Raw genomic sequence first — 13734 nt, 5'->3', positions numbered from 1 at the left:
TTAAAACTTAAAACTGAACATGATTGTAAGACAGCAGTAAAAAGTTGAATGGAAGGCACCTGACAGATACCCGGAGACCATTACCCACCAAGCTGTTCTTCATCAACTTCCTCTCATTTTTCTTTTATTACTTACAAATAGGCATAGAATCAGTTTTGGCAAATGATACGTTGTGACTTTATAACTCATTGAAATTATACTATTTAAAGTCTTTTCCCTCCTTATCCCAGATACCGAAAAAAAAAAAGAGAGGGAGAGAATGTGGAAACAATTTGACCCGCTTTCCTGTAGCCCTTGACCCTTTGTGCCCTAATCAGCTATGTAAAGATGTATCAAAATAAAATAAAAACAAAATTAAAAAATTATATTATGTAAAGTTTTAAATTTTTTATCTTGAGGAACTTTGAACATGATTAAATGGTAATCTTTCTATGAAAGGGCTTCCAGAATTTAACTCTTGAATTTTTCCATAAGAGCCACAGATACATCGGACGTATGTAGGTACATGGGATTGCTCAAAGAAAACATCAGGAGAGGAAAAATGATGACAGGAATAGGTGATAAGAGGGAGAGAAAGAAAAGTTTATAGGAACAAGGCACAAGGAGAGGAAAACACTGTCAAATAGCATGCCAGCCCAGGAAGGGCTGCGCTGGGGGAGCACCTTTAACCCACCTGCACAGGAAGGGCCCCTGCCTGGGGAAAGACCTTCAACCCACCTGCACAGGATTAAGGAAGTACATGTTTTTTTTTCTGCCATGTTATTTTACACAGCAGGTTATTCCAACGTTTGGCTTGTATAGTTGCAATACTGATTCTTTCAATAATGATATTTACAGTATCAAACACATGCAGAAATAGCTGATAATGAAAACTGAAAGTTTTAACAGAAGAATGAAAAAACCTGAGTTACATTGTATAATACAACCATGATGCAATTGTAAATAATTAAAACCTAGAAAGGAAATTGGACAGGCAAGGCAGTGAATCCATGGACAGGGGGAGTGAGCAGGAGAACCAAAGAGACTAAGGAAGATAAACTAGGCACACAGGATAACGCTAAGTAGTTAACTCATGAATGCAAGTTAGTTCTACTATTTCTCTCTAATAATGGATTTTCTGTCCTGGCAAGAGAGAAATAAATGTTTTGCATATGTGGGAACAACCAGAGTGGATAACTGCATATTTGAAAGTATTCAGTTCAGTATCTTATTGGGAATATCAAAATTAAGACAAACGGAAAACAAAACATATCACGAATCTGTTTTCATAAAAATTCATAATTATGAAAAAAGAATTTAGACATACAGCTCTTTTCTTTAGAATTATGCCTTTTTAGGAAAATGTTTTGAGTAAAGGAAAATATTCCTACCATTTTTTTAATAATGTCTTTTTCTTTCTTCTGCTGAAGAATTGGCTGAAGTGGTGGGAATTCCTCTGCACTTTGTTTAGCGATGACGTGCTGCCCAAGGCGGTAGGCGGCTTCAATGTGAACTGGAGTTAGGATGTCCCGCACATCTTTCTACAGGAATCAAATACCAGAATAATGGAAAAAATAAACATTCAAATAAAATGATATAAGGATACCTATTTTCTTGTATAAGGCCAAAGCAGTAAATGGAAGCCAAAACAATTCTGTATTTTCATCTAAGTTTTTTTACAAAATGAACATGAACACTTTACACCTTGAAAATACATTCATGTATCTTATGAAAAACATAAGTAGAAGACTAAAAACCTATACCCGATCCAGTAATATGAATGTCTACAATTGGGCTTGTTTCCTTGGTGCCGTTTTGTTTTTTTAAAAATAACTTATTAGCTCCTAGGTTTTCATTATATTCACCTTATACATTATGTCAAAGTGCTAATTGATATTGTTGTCTAACATTACACTAAACTTCTAGAAAAGTTAATATCTCTGTTTATATTACTCAGAAGCATTTTTATTAAAGTTGACCATGTTTACTGTAAAATATGCTTTAAATGTTTTATGGGAGTTTCCTGTTACATTTTCATGTACAAACATTTCTTTTAATCTGCTTGAGGGTCAGAATGAGAGTGAGAGCACTGGTCTCATCAATCTGTTTCCTCCCTAAGAATACCCGATGGTCAAGGCTGGACCCCAGCCAGGAGTTAGGAACTCAACCCAGGTATCGCACACGGGAGGCAGGGATGCAACTAACTGTGCTTTCATTGCTGCCTTCCAGAGTCTGCACTAGCTTAAAGATGAACTACTGCCTGGTCAAAAACTACAGCCCTGTGAAAACCCTGTGAAAACCTAGCGAAAAGCTAGCCCCATTGTCAATTCTCTACCAGACTTATGAGTGACATGTTAGAAAGGTATTTGCTTTATACATTTTATATCCTAGTGACTTTATTGAACTCTTGCTAGTTGCTACAGTATGTTTCAGACTCATTGCATTTCCATACTTTCAAAAATATTTTAATTTATTGATTTGGAATCCATCCTGCTGTGTATGACATTATTTTAAATGTAATATCTTAATTTCTACACAGCATTTATCATTCCTGGTCTCATTTCTAAAAGTCTCATTAAGTCATTACATTTTTAAAATGTACCATCTTCTGCCATCAAAGAAACACTGCTTTAAAAGATTCATTTTATTTTTTGTACTAGAAAGTCAGATATACAAAGAGGATGAGAGACAGAGGAAGATCGTCCATAAACTGATTCACTCCCTAAGCAGCTGCAGTGGGTGGAGCTGCGCTGATCTGGAGCCAGGAGCTTCTCCTGGGTCTCCCATGTAGGTGCAGAGTCTCAAGGCCCTGGTCCATTCTCGACTGCCTTCCCAGGTCATAAGTGGGGAGCTGAATGGGAAGCAGGGCCACCAGGATTAGAACCAGTGCCCCGATGGGATCCCAACACATGCGAGGCGAGAACTTTAGCCACTAGTCTATTGCATCAGGGCCAAAGAAACATTTCTTAATCCTAACTGATTGTCAGTTCTGATACTTTATTTCTATATGTAGGCATTATTTTTCCTTTTATAACTGCTCTTTATGAGCTTAAAATGGTTATACTTTTTCTGACTGAAAATTATTCACTCACATGCAGATGAACAAATAGTGAAATAACAGGAGATAAACTTGAAAGCATTCAGAATTCCATAGACTGAACATGTTCTAGACTCTCCAGTCCATGAAAGCAAGTACGTGAAAGTTAGGCAAAGTATAAAACATCATCTCAGACGTTAGCCTGAGACCCCCAGGCAGAATTACATTTTTCAAGTAGATTGGATAAAATAATCTTTTCCTCAGAAAATGATACATGAGGGATTTGTGACAGAAATAATTGACAAGTTATTTGAAACAAGACACATTGCAGGCAAATTTATAAAGCAAATATCTTAATCCTAACAAAAATGGAAAGTAGAAATGATCTCAGGATTTGAGAGAACAGCTAACCATCATCAACAAGAGCTAATATAGAAAAGATGTACCTTTTTCTTGGATTAAAATTCTTGCTAGGATGTTATGGAGAACTAATCACAAGATGAATGTCTCCAAATAAACATTAAATGATAATTCTTACTTGTTTCTACTTTTCATATGCCCATTTCAATTTCCAGGTTTATTTTCCAAGTTCTTTTCATTTTAAAGATAAATTCAATTGAGGCACCTGGCACAGTGGTTAAGGCATGAAATCCCTGTGTCTTATATCCAAGTGCCTGCTTGGAGACCCGGCCTCTTTGCTTCAGATTCACCTTCTGTTAACACACACCCTGCGACACAGTGGATAATGGCTCAAATGCTTGGGTTCCTGCCACTCCTGTGGAGACCCGGATTGAATTTCTATCTCCTGATTTTGGCCTGGCCCTGTTGCAGAAATTTGGGAATGGATCAGCAGATGGAAGCTCGCTCTCTCTGCCTTTTAAATAAAATGGAAATGCATTTAACGATTTTAAAATGGACTCAATAAAGTACTCATTGGTCATTAAAGAAACCAACATGTTTTCAGCCATGTTAGCCTGTCTGAAATATAATCTGTAGTTGAGGTTTCTATGTCATGACATCTTGTACATTACAGACATCACACTGAGCAAACTCAATGCACCAGATCTCTTTGCATATAGAGTTCTTCCAAGATTAAAATGTGGCTTATACATTGTGGGCTACAAGCAAATGAAGAACTGTTCATCACTAAAAGCTTGGTGGTAATACATAATCACACAGATTACAGTTCTTTTATAATCTATAGTGACTCAAAAAATCAATGAGGTACATTAACATGACACATTCCACATACAAGACTGCATCTATTCTACAGCTATGTAAACCTAAAAAAGGTAACTTTTTTTTCTTCTAATTTGTGACATTATATAAGTATGGCACTTAAAAGCAAGTGATCTGAAGGGGAAGTACATGTTCAAATCTTGGGCCCATTACATATGATCTACGTGACACTTGGCAAGTTACTGGTCTCTGGTTCGGTGAGCCCACTTGAAAATGGGAATAATGAGGATGATGATGTTGATACTTATCCCTTGTTGTTGCTGAGGATTGGCGATATAATGGATAAAAATTTAGGTGACAAACACTTTGTGAATGTTATTTCAAAATGTAGGTATTTAAGTCAGCCAAGGAATTTCTGAGTATTTTTTAAAATAAATTCTAGTGAACATTTAGAAGGAATGGAACTGGATTATGCCAACCAATGAACAATAGAAAATGAGAGGTATTACATTTGTATTAATTAAACGTTATCTGAAATATTTGTGACATGATTTAGCGTTAAGATCTCTCATTACTTTTCCATTTTTTATAAAGATACTTTTATCAAATTACTTGATGATAATCAACTTCGTGTGAAACCTTGACCATTTAGGAATGCTGCAAATCAAGGCCCAGATCCCAAGTTACCAACTTGTGAAAACAGAACAGCTTGAAGCCCTGAGTATTACAATAGCAAACTTGATTAAATTATTCCCCAGGAGTTCCTACTAGACAGCCAGTGACAATTCTTCCACCTGTCCACTGTTTTAATTCTTCAACAAGCTTGAGCTGACCAAATCACATGTTATCTAATTCATACTAATTTTCCAGAGGTCTTCACTACATCTGGTGTATATTACCTTCATTATTCTAATTAGCTTTTAATCATGCTTTCCTCACAATATACAAAATGTGCACTCTTACGAAAGTGTATCAGACAGATATACACACTTATTTAACAGCTCTACCTAAGGACAAAAACTGTAACATGTAAAATGCCCAGAAGTGACTACGTATTTAGGGAGGTAAAGATTTGCTTAAAATTTTCATCTGGACAGGCATATGCTATCTACATTAAGAATAATGAACATTCCATGCCACATATTTATGGGCAATTACCTTTAAAAAACATGTAAAAACCTGCAAATGACCACAAATTTCAAAATTACATTAATTCTCCCTTGTTGCTTGACATTCATGGAAACACATACTTCTGGCCAACTTAAAGATGATCTCTAGGAGGGCAGTATTGTCACACAGCCATTAAGCTGTTGCCTGAGATACCAGCTAGTGGAATGCTAGTTCAGGTTTCAGCTGCAATATTTCAATCCAGTTTGCTGCTAATGCCCCTGGTTCAAGTGCACAGGATCCTGCCACTCATCTGGGAGAACTACAGTCCCTGGCTCATGGATTTGTCCTGATGCGGCCCTGACCATTGTGGACATTTGAGTGCATTGGAAGGTAGATCTCTTTTTCAGTCTCTCCCTCTATGTACTCTGACCTTCTGATAAAGGCATAATGCTTAGGGGGAAAATACAGATTCGTGTACTGAAAGTTTAAAAGGTGAAAAAACCTTTATAAAATAGGGTATGAAGGCATGATGAACATCTATAGATATCTATTTGTGGATCTACTGCATGCATGAAAGTTCTGAAAATATGGAACTGAAGACACTCTCCATCAAATCCACAGCCCATAAATTCATACAGACACGGTGAAAGGCCAGTATGCCAACACATGCATGCACAACTACAAAGGAAAAATGGCCACCTCATCTGTAGTTGAAAGGAGCTGGGTAGGCTCTCACATGAAAGAATTTCAAGCAAGAAATACAATCACATTTGTGTTTCTGAAACACACTTCCAGTGCCAGGGAGGAATTTGAGAAACGACTTCCAAGGTATTTATTAGAACCTCACCCAGCGCATCACATGAAGTTACAGTCATTTTATCTAGTAAGCTTGGTTTAGATAGTAAAGAAGTAACAAGCATCTACACCCAATTTCCTAAGAAACTGCATATTCCCAAGATAGCTGTTCTAATCATTATATCAACAGAACCCCTTAAGATTTTCCCTTACTGAAAGAACTCTTTAAATAGTACTGAAAATATAGCATTCATTACTTTAAGTATATATTGAGTTTTTGTCTTACTAATGAATTGTGTTAGCTCTAAGAGTTCAAGAAAAAATATGCACAATATCCTACTTCCAAGACTCTGCAATAAAACATGTACTCAATCAATTTACCTCCAGAATATGTAATACAGAATATAATTTTCCTGCACTTGGATTTTCAGCAGAAACATATGTAAGTAGGTTCAAGTCTTAAAGTCTTATATTTTATGACGACATGATGAATATTTACAGATATCTATTTATGGATTTACTGTGTACATGAAAGTTCTGAAAATATGGAACTGAGGGTACCCACCATACTTGTCATTCTCCCTTGTGCTCAACTAACAGTAGGTGTTTTGATGCAGATGCGCTGTTAAGAGTAACTACAGAATATTATCTATCAAAGCCTTAAGGGAAAGAGAGGGTATTTCCCCACAGCAGTTAAGATGCCATGGGATACCAGCATCCCATATGGAGCACTTGCATCCATTCCTGGCTCTGCTTCTGATCCAGCTTTTGATAAATGTACAGCAGGTGATGGCTGAAATATCTGGTTCCTTGTGACCCAGGGAGAAATTCTGGATTGAATTCCAGGTTCCTGGATTTGGTTTGTGCAACATCAACTCTAGAAATTTGAAGAGCCAGCCAGCATAGGGAAGATACCTCTCTCTCTCTCTTTCTCCCCGTTCCAAGAAAATCAAGAAACAAAACCTTATGGGGAAGATTCAGGAATATTTCTAGAAATTTTCAAATTTTGTTGAACTCAAAACAACTGTAATAATACCTCTTGTCCTAAGAAATTTCCAAGCTCTGATAAACTTGTGTACTTGAATATAGCAAAGATGATCATATTCATATAGTTACATGGAAGGAATAAACATCACGTAGGAAAAAAATGCCTGAAAGATTTCAACAGATAAGATCCTTTAAGGCATAAATTAATACTTATTGCCCTTCTGCCTCAAAAACCTTTGTGAACACTCAAAAAAAATTTTTGGCTCTGATAGTGTAAACTGAAATTCAGCATATTGTGAACAAGTGAAAATGTGGTTTTAAAAACGAAATAAAAGTTTTTCTCCTTAGCTAGTTTTTGAGGAATAAATTTTGAGCATTCCTGTAATGTAACTATGTGATGTTGTTTTAAATTAGTTATTTGAGAAATTGATACACTTGCCTACAAAATAGTGACGATATAGTCAATATCAGGAAAACAGTATCAGTGATGTGAAACTTGGTTAGAAATCACATACAAATCAATATCCTAAGAACATCTACCCATATAACTGTAGCATATGTGACTAAAAGAAAATTATGTTTTTAAAGCTTGTTTCATTTTAAACATTTACAACAACAAACATGTAACAAGATACATCCATACACTTGCCAAAGTATATTGTTTCATTTCCAGTTCTATTTGTCTCCAATTCCAGCATACACAAGGGCTTCACTGACATTTACACGTGAAGGTGAAACAGGTGGCTCACCTAAGCAGCTTCATAACAAAACTCCAGAACTTTTCACCCAAAGATGGTGTGCAATATTCTATGTCCTAATGTATTAGATGAAAACCACCCCCTCCTGGTTGCTCAGGCTAGAGATTTTGGACTCACCTTGGAACCCCTGTATCTCAAATGCCAGAGTCAATCTGTCAGGTGACAGCATTCAATGTGCTCCTTTTTATAGCCAAGTCAGAATGTGCAACTTCTCAGACCAAAATTGTGCAACAGATCAACATTTTACTCAAGGAGATGAGCCATAAATGAGGTAAAATGTATGCACATAACATTCTCAACACTGGACCTACGGTGAGGGACACAGAAAGGACCCAGGCATGCTGACCACTGTGCACCGTCTTCATTACTACCATGAGGAAGAGAGGAGGGGGGAATTCAAGCTGCCATACTGTGCTCTCAGACTGTAGCAGCATAGATGTGTTAACGGGCTCTACTGCCTTAAGCTACCACCCTGAAAGAAAATGCACACATTACAGTCCCACTTCTTCCTCAGGACAATAAAAGCCCGCTGTGGAACTCCAGCTTAGGGCAGCCACCTGCATGGTTATTACTCTCTTGCTTCTAACTGAAAACACTGTTTTAAAACAAAAGAGGTTCCAAACAAAAACAAAAGAACTTAGGGATGGAAATAAGATATTGAAGAAAGTATTTTCAGTGTCCCAGCTCTATGCAAATTCCAGCATTAAGTGGTAGTGTTTAATATTCACAGTTTAGGGGCCAGCACAGTGCAGACTAATACCCCACTTGCTGCTGCAGAATCTCATATGGTCACTACTTTTAGTCCCGGCTGCTAATGACCTGGGAAAACAGTAGAGGATGACCCAAAGCCTTGGGACCCTGCACCCATATGGGAGACCCAGAAGAAACTCCGGTGTGCCAGCGTCTGATCAATGAATCTTTCACTGCTGTGGCCATTTGGAGGGTGAGCCAGTGGATGGAAGGATCAGTATTTCCCTCCCCTCTCTAAGTGCGGTCTTTGGGTCAAACAAACAGCCCTTTTATAAAATAAAGTATTCATAATATGGTCACAGTGGCACCCTACTACCATCAAAATAATGATAATGTCAAAAGTGTCTGAGAGACACTACATAGAAACCTCTAAAAAATTACAATTTCTACTACACATGAGTCTGAACATGTACAATTTGGATGATTCATTAGTCAAAAGAACCACGCCAACAAAAATCTAGGACTAAAAAGCCAGATCAATTTGCTCTCATTTTTCTGAACTCAAAATGTATTTCTCTGAACAATGAAATGTTGACCTTAAATTGCCTTCAAAATGGTCTCAATATTTGTCTTTAAAATTAAAAAAAATCAAGTCAAATCACATGTATGAAGAGTGAAAACAAAAGCTTCTTTAATATCTAGCCTATACATAATGGCTGCGTTAATATTCTCTCATCTTTTGGCTCTGAACAATCTGATGGCTTTACTCTAGTTTTGCCATACAAATCGTTCAGGGAAACGAGGGACTAGCACAGGGCTTACTGTTGTCAGCATCTAATAGTGCATTAGAATCTTGATGCTTGTTTGTATTTGCTTAGTATAAGTATCTAAGGGAAAATTAAGTTCTAAGCTAAGGCTACTATTGGAAATCCCAGAAAGCGCTCCTGGGGATGGTTTAGCTTTTTTGTGACAATAGCTTTTCTGATGAAGTACACCATCCCCTAATGAAATAGACCTGGCACTGCTGCGTATGATCACATTTGACCAACGTGAGGAGCATGATGACCCGTTTGGGAGTCAGTGTTTTAATAAAGGAAACATGAAATCGTCTGTGCTTTGGCAAGACATTCCCCCAAACCATCGTGAGAGCTGTCGTGCTGGCCCACAGATGATCCTCACATGCTACAACTGTGTAACTTCCCACTGGCATCAGTGACAAAGCTGGCAAGCACACCAGGACATCATCCAAGAGTACTCATGCGGGAGTCAGCTTCTTTAGATCCCACAAAAAACCAACCAACTTCCCTGCTCCCCCGAGTACCCAAGACTACTATGGGATGGAACCAAGCTCACCGGAGCTACTTCGTGTGTTTAGTTCCAGGCCAACTGGATGATCAGGGACAGGAGAAGAGCAACTGCAGAAAGGAAACTGCAGAGTAATAACAGTCAAAGGTGACACATGTGAAATAAAGATGAGGCCAAAAAAAAGGTGAACTTTAAATTACCCATTTGGGGTCTGTCTCATACTTTGAAACAGCATATCAGTAGCCTTCTCAAAACCACATTATAGAAAAAGAAACACAACAAACTTTTACTATTTTGACAAAATTGCAGCTTGCATATTTATTAATAAAAAAATGTGCCTTACCCGCATAAATGCTTGATGTGTCCTACAGCTGCTAGCTTTGCTTGAAACTTGGATACTTCCCGTAATCACATCGGAAGTTCCATTGGAAGAAAAATAAAATCTTGATGGTGACTCTGCCTTTCTGTTCACATCCAAGCTCATGTTATAAAACAAAACTGCAAAAAAGCAAAATAAAAAATCAACATGAACAATTACCTAAACATGTACTTTATCTTAAAGTCACAAAAGTTATAGAGAATACTTGAAACAGCAAACATTTTTTATTAAACAGCCTTTTAAAATTAACCTGAAATATGAAAGGGGAAAATATTAGATGTTAACTTCAAAAATTATTTTTATATGAAATAAAGGATGTAAAAGCTTCCCTGTAGTTTTGTATTAGCAATACTACCATTTCATCGTTTGCTTGATCCTCCTAAATGCAAATGAGCCTCCTAAATGGATTGACACTATGACATAGTAGGTTAAACCTCTGCATGCCCATGTGGGTCTCCAATTAGGGTGGGGAGGGTTCAGGTATGGAAAAAGGTGGGTGGGAAAAATGTTTCCAGTTTTTTTCTCCTGTGTCTGCAGTGGGGGAGGAAGAGGAGGTCACTTCTTGCTGTCAATCTACATCTGGCACTCAGGGATAGGGGACTGTCCTTTGATGAAGCCTTAGAGACCCCAATGTGGGGAAGAATGTTCCAAGGGTGTTGCCTGAGAGGTGTTGATAGTTCTGAGACACTGCTGGCTTTGTTGTTTCAGGGCTGAGAAAATCTTTTCAAGCACTTTTGGCTGGTGCATGCCCTCCAGTCCCAGCTTCTGTGTATGTCAGCAGGCAGTAGGCATTGCTCTTTAGCCTAGTCCATGTCTCCTACATGGGAAGATGCCTTGGCCTGACTCAGACATGTCCCCTGGTTTCTCCCCTCTAAACCATCTGTCTTAACACCCTGTTACCTGCAAGTACAGTGGCCTGGTTCATGGAAGAACCCAGAAGTCATTTCTCCTTTGTCGAACATGCACTCAGCTGTTCCTACTCCATTATGTCCCCAAACCCCTTTCACTGAGCAATCTGTAGCCTTTTCCCCCAATTTCCTTTGCCTAAGGGCCAGGGTGGCATGTCCCTGCCCAGCATTCCCCACCTCCCAAACATATCTTGAAAAAAAATGAATAGCCAGCTATGCTGGCACACTGGTATAGTTAATACAAATTCGATATTAACTAGGCCCAGGATGCCCACCAGCTATTAACTGCTTTTCTGCCAGTAGTGTAACACTTGCCTAGGTACAAGGCAACTTTGGCAGTTGCCTATTGCTGGGGTAGTATCTTTGCTTTTAAAGTTTTGACATATAAAGTTGATCTGATAGTGGAGTGCACATGTCAGAACTGGGCCACTTCGGTGACTTAGAATGAGTAGACAGCTTGCCCAGATAAAGTCATATAAAGTCATGGTGTGGGCTGGAGGGAAGAGTCAGTTGGGTTGAACTAGGCTTCAATGCCCAGTGATTGTACTGGAGCTGAATGTGATGTGGGACAGACAAGACCAGTGCACTACGCATGCTGGCAGGCATGGGAATCAGGGCATGGGGCTGGCCTAGTTGGGATATTTGGGGGTTGTTCTGACTGGGTTCCAACACCTGATCATGTATACAAGAGCTGAGTGTGTGGTGGGCCCGGTTGGGCTGGGCTGCAGCACCCACTGGTTTGCATGAGTCAGGGCTGGAGATAGATCTAACGAGGCAAAAAACAACTATCAATATGTGGCTAGGCTGATGTGGGTGACTGAAAGAGCTAGACCTCATACTGGCACTCAAGAGTCAGGTCTGGGATAACCTCAGATGAGATTTCTCTGAGGGTCTCCCCAGCTGGACTGCTGGACTCAGAGCTCCAACCATGGGGAGAGTGGCAGGACCTGTGAACTGGCATTGGAACTGAACCTCTTTGGTAGCTTAGACTGAGCAGTAGACAGCATTTCCAGATGAATGCAGGATTTGGCAGTCCACTGGAACCTGCAGAGGACATCTGGTACCATAGCAGAGGAAGGAGGGCAGAACAAGTTGGTCAACTACCCCAGCAAAGCCTGACAGTGAATTTCTGGGTGAATGGAGACCCTAGAGAGGACTACTGTCAACCAATGGACCTTGGAAGCATTTCCTTATCCTTCTATTGGCAAGACTAGCAGCATGTCAGAACTATCAAAATGACTTGAATGGAACCTTGGGAGCATGCTCCACATCGGTGACCCTGGGATGACATTGGGTGGCCATTCCCCATCTCCATGTACTGGGGCAGTTGGGAGGCTGGGTCAAGCTTCTCCCCTTGTCTTCCTCCCTTCCTCCACATACAGGAAGAAGAAAGAAGGTGTGAAAATAATGGTCTCACCCACTTTCCCCTAATCCTCAATCCTTCCCATCCTGATCAACAATGTAAACGTGAATTCATGGTTCAGAAGTACAGTTTGTATGGTTTGCACAGAACTGTCTCTTCTGGAACAGTACAGTTAAAAATTGCCCATGTCCCTCACTTCTGGCTTTGGCCATAGCCCAGCCCTGGCTGCAACGAGCTTAGTGAAGTAAACCACTAGACGAGTGTACTCTGCCCTCTGTTTCTAAAATGAATGACAATATGTCTTCTGTCCACTCCCATACCCTGATCATTTATCGTTGTTCTATGTCTTTGTTAGTGTCTAGTATAATTTTCTAGAGTTAAAATGTGTTTAAAAATTTTAAAATAGACATTCTTTCAACAGACATCCCAGTAACTGCAGTGAGTTTATTTCATGTGTGGCATACTAGAAGTTACCTGTTAGAGAAAAATCTTCAAATCAATAAAAAAGTGTAATGTTTAAAGCAACCAAAAAGTGCCATCAGATCTTGCCAAGACAGTGAGAACCAAATGATCTTCAAAGCAAGTTAATCTAGTCATCTGCTGAGATGTTGCTCATTTTATGGAGCACTACCTCGTAAGTGATATTTTAAGAATGTATGTAGTTCCTTGGGCAAGCACAGTGGTAGAATCAGCTAATGCAGCACTAACATCCCATAGGAGTGCTGATTCAAGTCCTAGCTGTTCTACTTCCCATCTAGCTTCCTGTGTATGACCTGGTAAGGCAAGAGAGGATGGCTCAAGTCCTTGTGACCCTGCATGGGAGACCTGGAGAAAGCTCCTGGCTTCAGATCTGCTCAGCTCCTGTTGCTGTGGCCATTCAGAGAGTAAACCAGCTGATTAAAGCTCTTTCTGTAAATCTGCCTTTCCAATAAAAATAAACTTTTAAAAAAATCACTAGCAGACAAACTGCCCTTGCATTTGAACATGCTTATTGTGTGAATGCTTTCTCTGAAGGAATTACATTGAAAATTATACAGTAAACTTCAATAAAAATGCTATGATTACTTTTGGATTTCATGGATTTCAATTATTTAAAAAATTCTGATCACAATGCATTTGGTATTAAACATCTGCTTTACTGAAAGGAAAACAAGCCTTATTTATTCAACACCATCTTTCAGACAAGCCATCAGGTTGTTAAAGGATAATCCAACTTGGGGAGCATGCTTGTAATCTATTGCTTT

At 39.0% G+C, this 13734-nt stretch overlaps 1 protein-coding gene across 2 annotated transcripts in view; it reads right to left on the bottom strand.

The window, feature by feature from the left end:
• ITGA4 (integrin subunit alpha 4) overlaps positions 1 to 13734 on the bottom strand; it is an 81732-nt gene that overhangs the window by 24735 nt on the left and 43263 nt on the right. For both annotated transcript variants that reach the window (XM_004577299.4, XM_058664692.1), the window contains 2 exons: positions 10184 to 10338; positions 1371 to 1520 (listed from right to left, as the gene is read on the bottom strand). In XM_004577299.4, coding sequence (XP_004577356.4) covers positions 1371 to 1520; positions 10184 to 10338 — 305 coding nt within the window. The remainder of the gene's footprint in view (positions 1 to 1370; positions 1521 to 10183; positions 10339 to 13734) is intronic.

This window comes from Ochotona princeps, chromosome 5 (genome assembly GCF_030435755.1).
Source record: "Ochotona princeps isolate mOchPri1 chromosome 5, mOchPri1.hap1, whole genome shotgun sequence".
NCBI lineage: Eukaryota > Metazoa > Chordata > Mammalia > Lagomorpha > Ochotonidae > Ochotona > Ochotona princeps.
The sequence above is the reverse complement of the archived record's forward strand: the minus strand, read 5'-3'. Positions and strand labels throughout refer to the sequence as shown.